Here is a 13,484-nt window from a genome sequence, read left to right on the forward strand (position 1 = left end):
GCATGTTGAAAAAACAGTTATTTGCTTCTCCACGGTTCAAAATTAAAATAGAAAGACCTATAAATAATGTATTTATTCAAGATGTTGGTACATCATTTGAAATCTTGAGTGTCCCTGACTGTGGTTTTAACTCATCTACGATACTCATTGGAAGCATCTCAAATGAGTTGTTATGGGCATTTTATATTAAGAAGGTTGGGAAGGCTTAAGAACGGTCCTTTTGGGATCCGCCAATGACTTTGTTGCGCTTTTCTTGAATAGCTGTCTTGCAGCTGTAGAAACAGCCATTTCTTGCTATTTTCAGGACACCAGTCATTTATGGCTCCCTCCTGTAGTGTGTTACATTGCCCTGCTACCTGTACCTGTAGTAACAACATTGTGGATTGTCGAGGGAAAGGCCTTACCGAAATCCCCACCAACCTTCCGGAAGCCATTACAGAAATGTAAGTAACGAGGTCTTCCTCCTGTCTTTCTGACATTGGTTATCCAAGGTTCATGTAAATCGACCGCAGTCGACCGCAGAGAAATATGGCACGCCTTCCAAGCAACCTAACTGTCTTGTGAATGAACCCATGTGGGTTTGATTCAGCTTTGTATGTGAGTCCAGAGAGTTGCATCACTTGAATTGTCGGTATTGTTGATAGCGTATTTTTCAGAGTATAAGATGCACCCTTTTTCTCCCTAAATGAGGCTGATAATTACTCTCTGTGAATAATGTTTTCCAAGCCCTAAGTCTTTGTAGCATTTTTTTAATTGAATTTTTTGAAAGTATAAGACAGACAGAACTAACAACATTTAACATATATAGGAGCTACCATTGCTCCTCTTATTATAGAAGTCTTCCTAATACAAAAATAAAAAGCTAATTCTATTTTAGATCAATACAGAAAAGTGAAATTATCGATGAAATATCTGTTTGTATACAATACTAATCTGCAAAGAAAAATAAACCTAAAATTTCAAACATCTTCTATTGATTATATAATTATGATTAAATTGTTAAACTCAGTTATTTGAAATAGTGTTATACATTGAATTTCACTGTAAGCATTTTTCATTGCTCTAACTTGCCCCGAATAAGTTTCTTTCCAGCCCTAACCAGGTGCTAACAATGTTCCCAGCTCTTACTGGCTTGCAAGCTCTTTCACTGTTACTCTCTGCAAAGAATGTTTTCCAAGCCCTAAATCTTTGCAGGGTTTTTTCCATTGCTGTGAATGTTTCTTTCCAGGTGCTAATGATGTTCCCAGCTCTTACTGGCTTGCAAGCTCTTTCATTGTTACTCTCTCAGAATAATTTTTAAGCCGTTAACTAGGGGATAAAATAATGTGCTGAAGCTGATCAAAATAAGGACACTAGCCAGATGAATACCTAGTAAGCAGATTCTTTTCTCTATTTTCCTCCCCGAAAACTAAGGTGCGTCTTATACTCCGGTGCGTCTTATACTCCAAAAAATACGGTATAATGATCGTTAGATATTGACAGCTATTGACTGATATTTACCCTATCAGTGGGATTTCTAATAAAAATAATGGCTGTTTTGTCAAACAATTAATTCATATATTAAATGTAGAAGGGTACCCAAGTAACTTTAGAATGGAATAACAAAGTTGGAAGGGACCTTTGAGGTCTTCTAGTCCAAATGCTTGCTTAGGCAGGAAACCTACCGTATTTTTCGGAGTATAAGACTCACACGAGTTTTTGGGTAGGAAAATAGGGAAGAGAATCTGCTTCCCAGATATTCATCTTGCTAGCATCCTTACTCTGGTCACCTTCAGCACATTATTTTATCCCCTGGTTAAGGGCTTTAAAAATCTTTGTTCGGAGAGAGTAACAATGAAAGAGCTTGCAAGCCAGTAAGAGCTGGGAACATCATTAGCACCTGGAAAGAAAAAGTCGGAGCAAGTAGAGCAATGGAAAAAAAACTGCTGACTGAGGGCTTGGAAAACATTATTTGCAGAGAGTAACAATGAAAGAGCCTGCAAGGCATTAAGAGCTGGGAACATTGTTAGCACCTGGTTAGGGCTGGAAAGAAATATTCGGAGCAAGTAAAGCAATGGGGAAAAAAACTACAAAGACTTAGGGCTTAGAAAACATTCTTCACAGAGAGTAATAATGAAAGAGCCTGCAAGTTAAGAGCTGGGAAGATTGTTAGCAGCTAGTAAGGGCTTGGAGGTGGGAGTAAGCTACATTCAGAGTATAAGACGCACCCTAATTATCAGCCTGTTTTAGGGAGGAAAAAGGTGCATCTTATACTCTGAAAAATACAGTATATCATTTCAGACAAATCATTGTCCAGTCTCAAATGATTATCTAACGTTGACATATGACACATTGCAGAAGCTTTTGCTTCTTTGCACGGTGTAGAAAATGACCAATTCCATTATTCTTGCAATTAATTCCATATTGGAGGGAAAAACCCCACGATTTGTGTTACTCTGTGACTTTTATTGTACAGAAAATATTAATGTTTGGGGAAGAATAAAGCAGGTCAGGGCTACCATCACCTCAATTTCTTTGGAGTGTCAGTCCACCGTATCTCAAGAGACCTCTATTATTTTAACATAAGAGGCTTTTCAGAAACAGTGGCGACTAGGCTTAACAGTTATGGACAGTATATCAAGAAAGTTTAAGTATGGTTAAACAACACCATAGTTTGCAATTGCTAGTCTGGTTTACAAATTATTTATTTTTGGCACTCTTCTTTCTATCCTTAGTTAACAGCTGTTTCTGCATTGCAATGAAATAAAAGTTAAGATTAAGTTCTTCCTATAAATGTCTCCCCGCAGCCTTTGTTTTTTCCAAGTCTCTGGCAAGATTTTCAACCTTTTGGGCTTCTATTTTCCATTAGCTTTTCCAGTACATTTTTATTAGTTCACAGTGCAGGGAAAAACATTATTGCGAAAACAGACAGAGTTTCCATAGCTATGGAAGAAGCCATACAAACTGTCCAAAATCGATCCTTTTATCAACCTGATGTAATTTTTTTTAATTGAATTTTTAAAAACACAAAACACTAAAGAGCAGTAACAACATTAAACTTTTAATAAATCTGTATAAACATTATAAATGCTAACAAAATTTTAAAAAACGGAAAAAGGAAAGATGAAAACGAACAAGAAAGAGAAAGAAAGAACAGACACAAATAAAACCTACATTTGGGATATTTACATCCCCTTCTCATTCAGGATTTCAGTCGGAGATATATACATTTTAATCTTATTTTAGTTAACTGTTCTGTCGGGCTCCTTGGTAGACTCCTCGCAAAAATTCACAGGTACAAATTTCACACACACATACGTTTGAAAATTCAAAACAATGTTCTTTATAATGAAAATTCACTTAAACCAAGCCCTCTTTTGGTATAGCAAAGAGCAGTGGTCTCCAAACAAACTGGTAATTTGTACAAGTCCCTTATCAGTTCTGTGATACTTAGCTTGCAGCTGTGAGGCAATTCACAGTCCTTCTTCTTTCACAAAGTGAAACACCCTTTGCTCTGCTTTAGTTTCAAAGTGGGGAAAAATCAGCACACAAAAGGTCAAAGTCAGTAAAGCAGTCACGAAACACAAGGATCAGATAATCCTCCACAATGGCCAAACCCACAGGCTGCTCTTTATAGCAGCCTCACTAATTACCACAGCCCCACCCAACCACAGGTGGCCTCATTTTCTTTGATAATAATCTCTCAGTTGTCGTTGCCTATGCATCGCTCTCCGCATGCGTGGCTGTATCATTAACTCTTGTTCTGAATCCAAGGAAGAGCTAGATAATTGATCTCCTTCTGAGCTGTCTGCCACACTCTCCTCTTCCCTGTCACTCATGTCTTCTTGGTCAGAGGAGCCTTCATCATCAGATTCCACTGGGGGCAAAACAGGCCTGCAGCATGTGGATGTCTCCCCCACATCCACAGTCCTTGGGGCAGGAGCTGGGCCAGAGCTAACCACAGCAGTTAACGTATTGCTTTGCATATTTACATATTTGCTTACTTTTCTACAAATTTTAATTTCAATCTTTTAAACTGTGTTTCTGTATAGTTTCTTTTCTTTTATCCTTTCTTTCTCTCTTTTAGCCAATTATGAAAGTTCTCCCATATTTTATAATAGCCCGAATCCTCCTTCCCTTCTAATTTTCTGGATAGCATATCCACCTCTGCACAATCTGATGTAATTTTGAATGTATTACATATGCATATGTATTACATATGCATATATCTGTGCATTTTAAAATGTTTTTTCGCCAATTTCCATTGACTGAACTGACTAATTTTTCATGGGAGGAGCAGGGCAGAATATGAATCCTATGTTAAGCAAATAGTGAGTCTATTTGTCTCATATATTTCCTTGTATTTCCTTTTTACAGATGAAATGTAAGGTATCTTAAATGCAATACCAAGATTAGTACTTAATGGGGGATTATCACGAAACCTCTGTATCAAATGTACAGAATATTTCTTTTTTGACATTTAAAATTAAAAATAGACGCAGCCTCTTTATTCTCTTGGTTATAACTTGCCCATGTTTTTATATGGTGTTCTTTCTCGTGGATGTGGGCGTCAATTATAATATCTTGTTCCCCTGGGATTGGTTTTTAGAGCCTCCCGTGTTATTTTTCTTCTCTTTTTGTTAGACGACTGGAGCAAAATTCGATCAAGGTCATTCCACCTGCAGCTTTCTCACCCTATAAAAAGCTCAGACGAATGTAAGTGAGAAATACTTTGGAATTTACATACGAAGATTGTGATTTATGCTAAGTCCTTCCTTCCTTCCTTCCTTCCCCCTCTTTCCTTCTACTTTCCTTCCTTCCTTTCTTCCTTTCTTTCTTTCTTTCTTTCTTTCTTTCTTTCTTTCCCTTCCTTCTTTCCCTCTTTCTGCCTTCCTTCCTTCCTTCCTTCCTTCCTTTCTTTTCCTTTCCTTCCCTCCTCCCTTCCTTCTTTCTCTCCCTCTTTCTTTCTTTCTCTCTCTCTGTCTCCCTCCCTCTCTTTCTTTCTTTCTTTCACTTCCTCCCTCCCTCTCCCTCCTCCTCCCTCCCTTCTACCCTCCCTCCTTTTTGCCATAATGCCTTGCATTACTATTATTGTTTGAATTTTTTTTTCCTTGATAACGCAGGGAACAAAATCATATTTTTAACAATATAAGCGAGAAAATTAATATGCACAGTCGGGTCTTTTACAATATTGAAACAAATTCCTATTTATCCTTAATGAAGCTCTTTGACATCCGAAAGCAGCCTTTCTCAATTTCAGTCACGTCTAAGATGTGTGGAGTTCGCCCCCACCCCCAGCCTTCCCCAGCCAGCAAGCTCTCTCTCCCAGGGGCCCAGGTGTGCTTGTGTTAACTGTGATGCCTTCTCTCGTTTTAGTGATCTGAGCAACAATCAAATCTCAGAGGTCGCCCCCGATGCCTTCCAGGGTCTCCGCTCACTTAATTCCCTGTAAGTATCCCCACTGTCTCTCCTCAGGGCTCCGTTCACCTCACGTTCAGTTCAGCGAAGGCCTGCCATCTTCGGCCCTACTCTTCGGCCTCCGAGGCCGCCGTGGGCACGCGTGCACCCAGCGGGCGAGCATGGGCCTTTCGGTGAGAGATTTGCCTTCTGCACATGCAGAGCACGCAAAATCTCGTGTCAAGATGTGAGTGAGATTTCAGCGATTTTCGCCGATATCAGTGAAAGCTACCGAAATCTCACTTGCACGAAGCACAAATATGCTGGCATGTATACACACTGAAACCACGTGCACAGCACACTGAGTGCTACCCATGCGCCGTGCTTTATCATACCAGTAGCAACCCACTAATGCACGTGTGCCGTACGGTTATTTTATTTTATTTTATTCATTTATTCATTTTGTCCAATACACAGTAATACACAATGAAGGTAATAGAGGAAATAGAATTAGAGAAAGAATGGAAGAGAGAATATAGGATTTAAAAAATCAATGAGAGAACAGAAGAAAGATATAGGGATAGAAGAGAAGATATATGGGATATCACGGCCTTAGAGCGTCTTTAGAAGTCCATTTCCCTGCTGAATATTAGATCTGCTAAGAAGGCCTCTAGATTGATGACCTCTCTTTGGAGGTCTTCAGTGAAGAAGTCATCCCTTCCCCTGGGATTGTGTTCCAGTCTTTAGCAGCTTCTTGGAATTCATCTTAGAATAACCCTACACCACTTCAGAAACACGGCTGTCCAATCTCCTCTTAAAAATGTCCAAAGTTGGAGAATTTACAACTTCTGGAGGCAGATTGTTCCACTGTTCCACTCCAAGAGTTGGAATCTGTGGCCTCTTAATATACTCAACGTAGCATTTGACGTTTTTAAATCATCTGTTTAATGCCCATGTAACACCAACACTCCGCAGTCTGCATTGGTTGCCGATCAGTTTCCGGTCACAATTCAAAGTGTTGGTTATGACCTATAAAGCCCTTCATGGCACCGGACCAGATTATCTCAGGGACCGCCTTCTGCTGCACGAATCCCAGCAACCAGTTAGGTCCCACAGAGTGGGCCTTCTCTGGGTCCTGTCAACTAAACAATGTTGTTTGGCGGGGCCCAGGGGAAGAGCCTTCTCTGTGGCGGCCCCGGCCCTCTGGAACCAACTCCTCACGGAGATTAGAATTGCCCCCACCCTCCTCGCCTTTCGTAAGCTCCTTAAAACCCACCTCTGCCGTCAGGCATGGGGGAACTGAGATATTCTTTCCCCCTACGCCTTTACAATTTATGCATGGTATGTTTGTTTGTATGTATGTTTGGTTTTACAATAAGGGTTTTTTAGTTGTTTTAGTATTGGATTTACATGCTGATTTTTATTACTGTTGTTAGCCACCCCGAGTCTACAGAGAGGGGCAGCATACAAATCCAATAAATAAATAATAAAATAAATAAATAAATGCCACAAGGCATATTTACTCAGACAACTGGTGAGAGTAGCAAATATTTAAGGAAGTGTTGACTATCCATGCCTTTTTTAAAAAATTGAAGAATGTGCACGGAGCATGTCAGGATTAAATATATTTTTTATCAACAGAGACTATAGTTTGATACTCTCATTTGCAGCATTCTGATTATCATCATAATAATCATCATTTAACCTGTCTTTAAACCAGTTAAGCCATTGAACTTGGGTTTCAAATGGTATTACCAGATATTAATAAAATTGGGGTTTTTAAAAAAACATAAACTCATCTTGACTGAAGATCTTTTGTACACAAAGTTTTAACACTTGTAAATTTGTTTTTAAAATGAAAATGATCCTAGTCTGAAATGAAGACCGTTTCAAATCTGTCCCTAGAACACTGTAAACTTAATAATAGTTGAGGATAGATGGGGTCCTTAATTTAAAGATAGGCTTCACTGTTTAATGCAGCTAGTTTAAATAAGTTTAATGTAATGCAATGGTAGAATTCACCCCGTCTTGGGTAAATTATTTATTTAAAAAATGCTGCTTTACCACGTAAAGATATATGGGTCCAATATTTTTTTCTACATATGTTTTTAAAATATCTACAGTCTTTCTTTTATGTTACTCTTACCCTAAATTGTTAGCATTATTTTTAATGCAAATCAGCTGTTTATGCTCCTTGGCATGTACATTCGCCTGAAGCAGGTTTTCAAAGTGCAGGTCCCCGATGTAAAGTTCTTTCAAAAACTATGTGTAAGGCCATTTCCACTCAATTTTCTATAGCATATTTGTTTTCCAGACAGTAGGTATGTGCACAGACAAATGCTCATAGATTTTAGGTTATGCTGGTAAATACAGCTCAGAAGTCTGGTGGGAACAAGACTTGCAAATTCGTTCCCTGTAGATATTCCTTTTATTTATTTCTTTTCTTTTCCTTTTATCCTTTCCTTTTCCATTTTTTTGGGAAGGGGGGGAATGTCTATCTATTTCTTTGATTGTGTTTCTGAGTTAAGTAAAAGTAGGCACATTCTATCTAAGGTTTTTTGTTTTTGTTTCATATTCTGAATCCTTTCGCAAGTGTAGCCTAGTAGAAAAAAGCCATTTATCAAACTGGAGTGTACTCACCAGAGAGCTGGGAAACGAAATAAACGCGTGCGCTGCTGTAGTTTAGCTATTTTATGTGTCTCTTTTTTTAAAAAAAACACCTGTTTATAATAAATTTTATTAATTTTTATAATAATAAAAACATACACTCTACAAATAACACAGTGGACAGTGATCTTTGTGCCCACCACCAGACAACATTCAAACCCCACCACCAAAACGAGGGTATACTGTGTATATAACATTTTAAACCAAGGTCAATCTGTCTATTTACAGATTTACAGGAATTACTTTATATTTTTATTTATAATTACTTCATTATAAAGTATTTATTTATTTATCTATCTATCTATCTGTCTGTCTGTCTGTCTATCTATCTATCTATCTATCTATCTATCTATCTATCTATCTATCTATCTATCTATCTATCTATCACATTTGTATGCTGCCCCTCTCCGTAGACTGGGGCGGCTAACAACAATAATAATACAATGTAAACAAATCCAATATTTAAGTTAATTTAAAAAACCCCAATTTAAGAAACCAATCATACATACTGACATACCATGCATAAATTATATAAGCCTAGGGGGAAGGAAAAGTCTCAATTCCCCCATGCCTGACGACAGAGGTGGGTTTTAAGGAGCTTACGAAAGGAAAGGAGGGTGGGGGCAACTCTGATATCTGGGGGGAGTTGGTTCCAAAGGGTCGGGGCCGCCACAAAGAAGGCTCTTCCCCTGGGTCCTGCCAAATGACATTGTTTAGTTGATGGGACCTGGAGAAGGCCAACTCTGTGAGACCTAACTGGTCTCTGGGATTCGTAATTCGTAAAGTAATTCCAATTTATTCTTTGTAGCTTGGTCTCGAATATAAGGATATAAGGAAAATCGAGAATGCAAGAGTTAGAGAAAGGAGGAGGAAAATTTTACATAAGTGGTTCCATGCCCCTGTTCAACTTGAGCATTTTCAGCAGAATGATAAGAGCTCCTACTGGCATGGGTGGTGCCAAGGTAGAGGCGCATTTATGCATATGTTTTGGGAATGTCTAGTAGTGCAAAAAAAAATTGGAAAGCGGTGCAAGAGGAAATTAATAAGATGTTAAATATAAACTGGGCAATTACAAAGGAAATGGCAGTATTAGTAAAGAGGAATCATATGGGAGAATTTAGAGAAATTAAAATAACAGCTATAGAAAGTGCCTAAGCGGTAATTGTTTTAGGTTGAAAGGATGCAACAAAATGGACAGTACAAAATTGGTACCTGCACATGGTGGACCACATTTAGTTTGAAATTATGGACATAAGGATGAATCTGGTTAATGAAAATAAATGACCAGGACTGATGGGATGATGGGACAGGGTTAGCGGTTACATGGCTAGTAGAATTCAAAATTTTATGTGTCTCAAATTCCATTGAAGTTACCTTTCCATACATTACTCGTTTAAGCTCAGTTAGACCTAAAATACTCAGGAGTTTACAAGCTATTGAAAAATTCTAGGTACGTATTAGGTACATTTGCCGCCTTAAATTACTTATAAAAATAGGTGAGATTTTTTTTTAAAATCTAAAACCAAAACGATGCAGACAGTTCAGCACTAATAATGTGATTTAGATAAGAAGATTTGGGAAAGTAATTAAGATACTTTAAAAAACCTTAACCAGACCCACCTCAACTCCTTAATTACAAGCTGATGGTGGAATGCTGGCAGATAAACCCGTGGTATTCAAAAGTATTTCCACGGTCCAGTATGAGAACTTAGTTCTGCTTTTGTTGAAGGAATATGGTGGTCGGAAATTTCTGGATGCCTTAATTAAACGTTTTGTGTTGTGATCGTTGTTGTTGTTGTAGGGTTCTCTATGGAAACAAAATTACCGAACTTCCCAAGGGTCTTTTTGAAGGACTTTTCGCTCTTCAGTTGCTGTGAGTATTTCTTTTATTAAAAACCCGGTTTTATTTGTCTTCATCGAGAAGGGAGTTTGGGGTAGAAGTGGGTTGAACCAGCCAGCCTGTTTTCAGGGGGAGAAAACTCTGTCTTTTGAAGTTGAAGGGGTTTTTTTTTCCTGTCCTTTTCAGGCTCTCGTCTCCTATTCCTACTCTTCATCAAAGCTTTTTATGTTTCTTCAATACATTTTCTACAGGCCTTTTTGTTTTGCAATTTTAAGCTCTTGAACTCATGGTTTGACAAGACCGATTTTAAGGAAACATTTCCATTTGTTTTATGCTGTTTTCTTGGAGTTATGTCTGTTAGTCTCCCTGTCTGACTGTCTGTCTCTTCTTCAAGTAAGCTTATTTATGTATACTGTATATAGTTTTTAAACTAGTATGAGCGTTGCACTTTTAAATCATAGTTACATATGAAGGGAGACAATGGGGGCAACCATGATTGGATAGATTCAACTCTCATTTGCTTGAAGGTTGAGTGACAGAGAATATTGATGCCTAGTGATGCGATTTTCCATTTTTTATACAAACCTGCCATTGGTTTCCTGCTATGACGTGGTCATTTTCAGCCGATGCTATGCCTGATGTCATGAAGCTGATAAATACATTGAAATTAAATGATCGAATTTGAATTTCATCCGTTTGAATGAGGTGAGAGAAAGGGCACAAAATCCACACACGCCTTCTATAACTTTGTAAACAACCAACTCAAAGACTCGAGATCCATCTCATCCCTTAAAGCAGAGGTCCCCAACCTTTTTTGCACCAGGGACCGGCTTTCAGCTAGACCAGTTTTCCATGGCCCGGTGGGGGGGGGGGGAGCTAGCTGTCAGCGGCGCCGTAAAAGGGGCGATCAAGAGAGGAATGGGTGAATGAATGGACGGAGGGTGGGAAGGAAGGAAGGAAAGAGGGAAGGTACAGGAACAGAAGAAGGGTGCAAAGAAGCAAAGAAAGGTGTGAAAGGGGAGAGTAAGAGAGGAAGGAGTGAAAGAAGGGAATGAGGGAGGAAAGAAGGGAGGAAGGAAAAGGAAAGCAAGAAATGGAGGGAGGAAAGGAAGGGAGGAAAGGAAGGGAGGAAGGAAGAAAGAAGTAAAGAGGGAAGGGACAGGAACAGAGGAAGGAAGCAAGGAAACTTATGAAAGGGGAGAGTAAGAGAGGAAGGACTGGAGGGAGGGAGGGAAGAAGGTAGGAAGGAGAAAGAAAAGAAATAGAGGAAGGAAAGGTAAAAGAGAGAAAGAAAAAGAGCAAGAAAGAAAGAAAGAGAAAGAAAGAAAGAAAGAAAGGCAACTTCAAAGAAAGGCTCACTGAGCATCTCTCACTCTCTCTCTCTTTCTATCCCTCTTTCTTTCTTTCTCTTCCTTTCTCTCCTCTTCCTTTATCTCCTCTTTCTCTCCCCCCTCTCTCCCCCTTTCCCTCTCTCTTTCTCTCTCTCTTGCTATCTCTCCCCCCTTTCCCTCTCTTTCTCCCTCTCTTTCTCTCTCTCCCCCCTCTCTCTTTCTCTCTCTCTCCCCCTCTTTCTCTCTCTTCTTCTCACTTTCTCTCTCTTGTTTTCTTTCTGTCTCTTTTGCTTTCTCTCTCTCTCACTCTTTCTCTCTTGTTTTGTTTCTCACGCTCTTTCTCTCTCTTGTTCTCTCTCTCTTGCTATCTCTTTCTCTCCCCCCCTTTCTCTCACTCTCTCTTTCTCACTTTCTCTCTATCTTGCTGTCTGTTGCTTTCACTCACTCTCGTTCTCTCTCCGTTCTTCTCAGCGGTGACGCGCGCACGCCCTGCCCGCCTCACATTTGCCGAGAGGACTTTCGCCCCGGGCTCTCAGCAAGGGGGTTTGCATGAGAGGCGGGGCCGGCGGAAGGTGATATTCAATGTCGGGGGCACACGGGCGGTTTTGCGCGCGCTCCCTATCTCCCTGCTAGCCCACTCGGAATACGTATTCAAAATAAGAAAAGCCTTTGCCGGCGAAGGCTTTTCTTATTTTGAATACAGTATTCCGAGTGGGCTAGCAGGGAGATAGGGAGCGCGCGCAAAACCGCCCGTGCGCCCCCGACATTGAATATCACCTTCCGCCGGCCCCGCCTCTCATGCAGCCCCCTTGCTGAGAGCCCGGGGCGAAAGTCCTCTCGGCAAATGTGAGGCGGGCAGGGCGTGCGTTCCGGGTGCGGGAGGAGCTGCGGTGAAAGGCAGGAGGTGGCAGAGGAGCAGAGGGGGCAAATCGGGCGGGCGGTGGGCAGCGCGGAAAGGCCGAGGGGGCCCTGGCGCCGCGGACCGGCTGAAAACCCCCAACGGCCCGGTCCCGGTCCGCGGACCGGCGGTTGGAGACCCCTGCCTTAAAGGATCGATGAAACTGTTAAAGCCAACCTCTTTAACACATTCTTCGGCTCAGTAAACAGCAATGGCTCCTGCCCAACATTTCCTAGTCAGACCACGAATCAATTTTACAGTAGATAACGTTAGAAAGGTTTTACGCAATCTGAAACCATCCCTATCTATTGGACCTGATGGACTATGTGCATACTTCTTTAAAAAGCTCTCCTCATCCATAACTGAACCATTAAGCATAATTTTTGGGAAATCCTTCAGGACTAGCTCCTTACCCAACTTGTGGTCACTAGCTACAGTCATCCCTATCTTCATAAAAGAAGATCCAAGTAGTGTTGAAAATTAGTTATGTTGCATCACCTGCAAAGTCATGGAATCCATCATAAACCAATATATTACCCTCCACCTAGAAACTAACAACCTACTCTGTAACAAACAATTTGATCTTAGAAAAAAATTATCCTGTAACCTGCAACTCCTACTCTACAGAAACATATGGACTACACATTTCGATCAGGGTAAAACAATAGACGTAATTTACATAAACTTCCGTAAAGTTTTTAACTCAGTGGTACATGGCAAACTTCTTCTGAAGCTCAAATCCTATGTCACCTCAGGTCCCCTTTAGGATTGGATAACTGCATTGTGGTCAAACATACAACAAGTTGTTAAAATATGGAGTGCCCTATCAAATCCTGGTGGTGGTGTCCCTCAAGGCAGCGTTCTAGGACCAACACTATTCATACTTTACATAAACAACCTCTTTAAATGACCTCTCAAGCATTATTGTTGTGAGCCGCCCCGAGTCCTTGGAGAGGGGCAGCATACAAATCTAATAAATTATTATTAATTATTATTATTATTATTATTCCTCTCTGCTGACGATGTTAAATTATTTAAATTATTTAATACCAGCAACAAGGCTGCTACCCTTCAAAAAGACATTGACCATGTATTAGAATGGTCAAACAACTGGCAACTTCAAATCTCAACCAATAAATGCTCTGTCTCACACATCAGCAAAAAGAATCAGAACACAAAATACAAACTTGGAGGACACGACCTTATAGATGACCCTCACTCTGTCAAGGACCTTGGAGAGTCCTCATATCTAATGACCTAAGTGCTAGAGCCCAGTGTAACAACATTGCCAAAAAGGCACTAAGAGTTGTTAACCTAATCCTGTGTAGCTTCTTCTCTGGCAACATTAATCTACTAACCAGAACATACAAAA

General features: G+C 40.1%; 1 protein-coding gene across 2 annotated transcripts in view; it reads left to right on the forward strand.

Moving 5' to 3' along the window:
- Nucleotides 1–13,484, forward strand: part of SLIT2 (slit guidance ligand 2) — a 284,549-nt gene that overhangs the window by 179,445 nt on the left and 91,620 nt on the right. For both annotated transcript variants that reach the window (XM_070756973.1, XM_070756974.1), the window contains exons 9-12: nt 305–443; nt 4,624–4,695; nt 5,356–5,427; nt 9,845–9,916. In XM_070756973.1, the coding sequence (XP_070613074.1) occupies nt 305–443; nt 4,624–4,695; nt 5,356–5,427; nt 9,845–9,916 (355 nt within the window). The remainder of the gene's footprint in view (nt 1–304; nt 444–4,623; nt 4,696–5,355; nt 5,428–9,844; nt 9,917–13,484) is intronic.

Source organism: Erythrolamprus reginae, chromosome 7 (genome assembly GCF_031021105.1).
Source record: "Erythrolamprus reginae isolate rEryReg1 chromosome 7, rEryReg1.hap1, whole genome shotgun sequence".
Taxonomy (NCBI): Eukaryota; Metazoa; Chordata; class Lepidosauria; order Squamata; family Dipsadidae; genus Erythrolamprus; species Erythrolamprus reginae.